The sequence below is a fragment of the Zea mays genome, chromosome 7 (genome assembly GCF_902167145.1).
Source record: "Zea mays cultivar B73 chromosome 7, Zm-B73-REFERENCE-NAM-5.0, whole genome shotgun sequence".
Taxonomy (NCBI): domain Eukaryota; kingdom Viridiplantae; phylum Streptophyta; class Magnoliopsida; order Poales; family Poaceae; genus Zea; species Zea mays.
Window position 1 is genome coordinate 80,638,884 of NC_050102.1, and position 6,000 is coordinate 80,644,883.

The following is a 6,000-nucleotide window of genomic DNA, read 5'->3' on the forward strand; positions in this document are numbered from 1 at the left end:
GCTACTAAGCGACGTGAAAGATGAAGATGAACTATTAGGCGGATGAAGGCAGAAGAAAACCGTCGGAGCAGATGAACACACTTCCTTATTCATATAGTAGAGATTATCATGCTATTCATTCAAAGTTTCATTTGAAGATTTCAGGGTTAGGAGTTGGTCATGATTACTTTCTCTTCAGAGTTATTACTTCATGTAATATGTATGTGCTTCCTGCGTTGCAGAATCGCTTCTGCTTTGAAAAGAGGGATTGGATGACTGTGCAGCCAAACGAGCTGCCTCATGGATCCCAACTAGTATGTTCTATTTGTTATTTATTGAGACAATTTAGTTTATCTTATATAATTACAACATTCAATTGTTTATTGAGTAGATTATGGGTCTTAATCCTCCTTTTGGAGTCAAAGCAAGTCTTGCGAACAAATTTATTGACAAAGCATTGACATTCAAGCCTAAGCTCATTGTACTAATTGTCCCTAAAGAAACTAAAAGGTATGTAACATATTCCTGTTGTCCTGAGTATTTTGGTCAACATCTTCTCAGGTTTCCTTTTGGGAAATTGTGTTTCCTCTACATTTATCCACTTCATATCCAGGTTAGATCAGAGGAGAACACCTTATGATTTGATTTGGGAGGACAGTGAGTGTCTTTCTGGCAAGGTAATAACTTACATTCATTGTATTGAATTTCTTTTGTCTGTTCTTCTCTAGTTGTTTGACCTAATACCTTTCTTGAAATTGGCAGTCCTTCTATTTGCCTGGTTCTGTGGATCTTAATGATAAAATAGTTGAAGGGTGGAATGCATCTGCGCCACCCCTCTATTTGTGGAGTCATCCTGGTTGGACAAAGAAGCACATGCAAGTGGCTGAAGAGCATGGTCATACTTGTATGGGGAAGATAGCTTGCCATGTTGAAGAGAGTAATCTATCAGATGACCTGTCCGTGAGGAAACAATCTGATGCTACAAACAAACTGAACTCGAGATCAGGGAAAGAGACTCCATTCAATGACAGAATGTCCAATCTACTTGATGATGGTTCTGCTAGGAAGCAAGCAAGATCTGAAGAAGAGAAGAGAACTCTAGGGAAGATAGAACACCATGTGAAAAAGGCTAATATACCAGATAACCTCCCAGTGAAGAAAGAACCTGAAGCTTCCAGCAAAGTCATGTCGCATTCTGGAAAAGATAGAAAGATTGGCAGATACAACAGGAGGAGACATGACAACAGGAGCAGCAAGGGGACACCTGATCACACAGAGAGCCTCCCCCCTGAAAAGCAAGTGGAAGTTGCATATGAGGAAACAAGAGTTATTCCTAGCAAAAAGATTGCTCATAATGAAAAAAAGAGCGCGCAGTACAACTACGAGCAAACTGCAGCAGGGATGCCAAACATGAGGTCTAGAGGAGGGGATTCTGACATGAGTATCTCACCCCCAGTCAGTTGCAATGCTCGAAGCAAACCCATGAGCTATTCCCTGACGAGACCAATTGAACACTTGGATACGAATGCTCACCTTTTGGCAGAAGAACCTAGTGACTCTGTGCTCAATAGGGTTCCAAATCATGACAGTTATTTGGCAATCAAAGAGGAATACTGTGATGGATTTAAGAGGAAAAATGATCCTATCTTCAGTCACATTGATGATAGCTCAAGGATGAGGGGCTCCAGCATCGAAGAAGTGACCAAGCCGTATATTACTGCTCCAAACAGTGATCCGTGGTCTAAAGGAGATGGCAGCTTTTACAGGCATCCGAGCTCAGAAGATTTAAACGCTAATGCTGATGTGCTTATGCCAGGATACAGTGCAAGATATGGACAAATTGGTGGTGACAGTAACCCACAAGCTAGTATGGTCCCACTAGCAACAGATTCAAGACTGCATGGTGGAACGGTTGCTGATAATTACCTCTCGGCAAGATACTCCCTTGGATCTTCAGGTGCTCGCGTTAGCCAACCAGCTCCAACTGTTCCCCCTTTTGGGCTCTCAGGTGCAAGTTCACAACGAGGCTCAGTAATGGACAGGTATTCGTATGGGCTTTCGGGTCCGACTGGAACACAGCGCTCAGTTATTGACAGGTATGCGCCGTCCCTCGATGGAACGAACACAACAAGATCGAGGAGCTCCTTGCCTGAGCAGTACCCGTTCGGACAACCTGGCTCTTCCGGTGGCGGGTGGCCTCATCACTGATCGCTGGAACTTGGTCCTCAGATTTGACCAGCAAAAGTGCAACCGATTTCTTGAGTCCGGTGGAGCCTACAACCTATCTACGGCCTAACTTTTTGGATCCTACTAGTCGTTTCTTCCTGGCGCCTTCGACGAAGACATCACCTGTGTCTACCAATACAGAAGTGTAGACTTCAATTCCTACAAATACAGAAGTGTAGGCTTCAATCCTATTGTTTGCTCTGGATTTCTGTTTATGAGCGTATTTACAAGAGTATGTTTGGTCTATGTTAGTATATTAGGAATACAATTCCAAAACCGTTGTACCGTGCCAAAGTTTAATACTATACGTTTGGGTCTGTCGATGAGAAAAAAGGACGAGTGGGTGAGAAGATGCTGCCCTCCGCAGAACTCGATCAGGCCGGTTCCTCTGCGCGTCCTGCTATGAGAGGCTAACCTGAGCCCGACAGAACCGGCTTGGTCGATTTGGGACCTGGTAGGCCGGTATTTTTTTATTGAAGTGTAACTTTCTAAATTAGGTCTTGTTGGTTTGCGTTGGATTGCGTCCGGAATCGTTTCAAGTTTATATAAATTAGAGAAGCAATCCGGTTAGAAATCGTTTCGATCCACTAATCCTAAACAACCGATTGACACCTTAGGGCTTGTTCGGTTTGAAGGGGTTTGAGGGGGATTGGAGGGGATTAAATCCCCTCCTATTTAAATTTGTATAGAAGGGGATTTAATCCCCTCCAATCCCCCTCAATCCACCCCTAACCGAACAAGCCCTTAGTGTTTTTTGTTTAAGTGAGAAGTCATGTTTATCTTTGGTTTCGGTGTTTATATGTTTATCATGGATAAAGAGTCATATAATTATTTTTTGTAAATATAAATTATCAAATATAAATAATTACAAACATAGTTTTTATCACAAAAATATTATATGATCATTATATCTAGTTTGATGCAAGATAAGGATGTTGCCACATAATCATGAAATGCGTTCGTTGTAATAAAATTTGCTTTAGTCAACCACTAGAATAATCACAAATGAAATTGCGAAATATCGTAGTGATCGCAACAATCTTTTTTATGAGTGAGATAGTAGGTACAGAGCTAAAATCTCGATCACAATTAGCATAAAGAACACCCCCACTATAATGCTCATGTTTTTTAGTGAGCATTTCATAATTAAATATTTTATAAAAAATCATTTGATTTTTATAGTCCAAATAATCTCTAGCATTTTGAATAGATAAGTGACCACGATTGAACTTTTCTTTAAAAGAAGGTTTCATGGCTATACTACTCGAATGATATATTTCACCTTTGTACAGAGCTAGATATTCAGGATGGTTGGTAAATCCTACATCAAATCATTTCTGGGGTGGTTGGTAAATCCTACATCAAATGATATATTTCATTCTAGACAGCATTAAATCATTCAATAAACATTAAGTCATTTCTGGGGTGGCTTGGCTCGGCTCTTCCGCGGGGTCGGTTGGCTCGGGGCAGGTGGTTGCACAAGGTGGCATGGGGCGGACGGGTGGGCACATCAGCCAGTCTGGGCTGGCTCGGGCGGGCTGACTTTAATAATTAGAAGAAGCCTAGGCCAGACCGGTTCAGCCACACTAGGTCTTATCATCTATTAAAGGAGTCCCAGACCACTAGGGTTCATTGCCCCTTCATTTTTTGACGCCCCATCCTGACGCACGAGCGACGACGCCCCACTCGCTCGGTGGCGGCCGTTCCATGAGGCACGAGCGACGACAGCGGCCCTGAGGCGTGCGCAGCGGCGACGGTGACCCCGGTGGCGTTGAAGGAAACGATGACGCCTAAGAGGGGTGAATTAGGATTTCTAAAAACTTCTACCTAAATAATTAAATCACTAGAACAAAATCTATGCAAATAAAAAAAATCTAGAGTGTGCAAACTAGGTTTTGTCTAAGTGTTGTTATCTCTACCGTAAAGCCTATGTTTCAATCATGAATATTATAACTAGAAAGAATAGATGGAAACTTAAGTACTTAATGTAAATGCGGAAGGAAAGGTGCAAGTAGAGAAAGTAAACTCTCATGGATGATACCCGTATTTTTATCGAGGTATGGAGATGTTAATCTAATAATGCGGGCGCATGTATGACATGAGGCTGGATCGACCCAACGTGATATTGTAATATAGTTCTCTTTTTGCAACATGTATACTGTGTCCTTAGACCTGAGATTGTCGCATGTTCTCAAAATGTGAATTAACTTACTTAGGGACTATCAAACGCTACTCCGTAACTAGGTAGTTATAAAGGTAGTTTTGGGTTTGTCAGGAAGCATACTGAGGCTTGGTCAGTCAAGATGGAATTTGTCCCTCTCATCTTGAGAGAGATATCTCTGGCCCCTCGAGTGATTGGATCAAGAAATGCATGGTCGTGCTAGGGTTAAGTGTTAACAAATGAAAGGATTCCAATTCACAATATCGAGAAAGACAGGTTAGCTTAGAGCCAGACCAAATATCGTGAGATAAAGGAAACACCATGTACGTAATGTTGCAATAGTTCGTCTGATATGATCTTTACATGCGTGTAGGAGTTGACATGTCTTGCTAGAGGCCGCTGTCAATTATTGGGTAAAGAGTACTTGGGCCATGTCTATATGTACGTAAACCTATAGGGTCACACACTTAAGGGGAAGGAGGTCTAACTCGGATTGGATCCAAAATTAGACAGGGCTTTAGAGTTACTGATGGGCTTCGGAGTCAGAAGCCCACCAGAACGCCTATATAATGAGGGGCAGGGGCGCGGTTAAGTGGACACTAACTTGCCACCAATAAACGAGCAGTCACCCGCCTCTCGCCTAGCCGCCGTCGCGAACCCAACAATTTGGTACGTGACGCTTCCTCCCTGTATGTGTGGATACCTCGGAGGTACTGCATCTGGAGTACTAGGATGAACCGTGCGAGGACGTGAAGAACGTCGGCGACTGCACGACACTGCTCGACACGTTCATCTACATCGAGCGTCTTCCGCAGTCCTGCGCGTCTAGTGGTAATTCCATGAGCTATAACCGGAGTAGTTCTTGGTTTTATGGGTCGAAAAATTTGTTTTACGCTAGTGTAGCCTCCCCATAATCCATCATAAATAGCCTCCCCCTCAATTACAGCCATTAGATAGAAAAGTTGCTGCTTCTATTGTCGGGCGCACCGGACATGTCCGATGCCTTGGCCACGTCAGCCGACCGTTGGATACGACCATTGGTGGACTATCCGGTGGATATGACCATTGGTGGACTATCCCTGTGATAGGAACGGGGGTGCCCAATCTTCCATCAGGTGAAGGTAACTATCGATTTGGTGGAGATGTCACACAGACGATCCGGCTTCCAATCAACACGACTAGACCCTGCAATCGCAGCACCACGTCTCCTCTGGTTATCAACCGTGCATTGGACGATTGACCTCACCACGAGGGCTAATTCCTGCCTGAGAATCGAAGACACAAGCAAGAACAAGAAAGAACAAAATCTAGAATATTGCGGATGAATGATTAAACTCACAAGTTGGGGTCTCACAAACTGATCTACGGCGACTGTTCTTGACAGATCTAAACTTAAGCAAAACCCGCCTCTAACACGGATGTGGCGGCTATTAATAAAGACTCTAGGGTTATGCAAACCCTGGACGCGCCCCTAATGGGCTCAACGAAGATACACGGCCCAAAATCCCAAAAGACGGTGTCGCAGCGCCGGAACAGATTCTGAACGTCAACTTGGGCCTCCATCTTGATCCCGACGTCCTAGCTGGTCCTCCCCTTCATTCCTAAGTACAATTAAATCATTAGGTAGCATACTA

The 6,000-nt window shown here is 43.6% G+C and overlaps 1 protein-coding gene across 3 annotated transcripts in view; it reads left to right on the forward strand.

Moving 5' to 3' along the window:
* The window catches only part of LOC103632498 (protein ENHANCED DOWNY MILDEW 2), a 43,184-nt gene extending 40,629 nt beyond the window's left edge, over positions 1 to 2,555 (forward strand). For 2 of the 3 annotated variants that reach the window (XM_008654290.3, XM_008654291.3), the window contains exons 15-18: positions 222 to 293; positions 371 to 489; positions 593 to 656; positions 742 to 2,538. In XM_008654290.3, coding sequence (XP_008652512.1) covers positions 222 to 293; positions 371 to 489; positions 593 to 656; positions 742 to 2,187 — 1,701 coding nt within the window. In that variant the 3' untranslated portion in view covers positions 2,188 to 2,538. Of the gene's footprint in view, positions 1 to 221; positions 294 to 370; positions 490 to 592; positions 657 to 741 lie in introns of all 3 variants that reach the window. The other variant, XM_008654289.2, reaches the window with a different exon arrangement.
* The last annotated feature ends 3,445 nt before the right edge of the window (positions 2,556 to 6,000 follow it).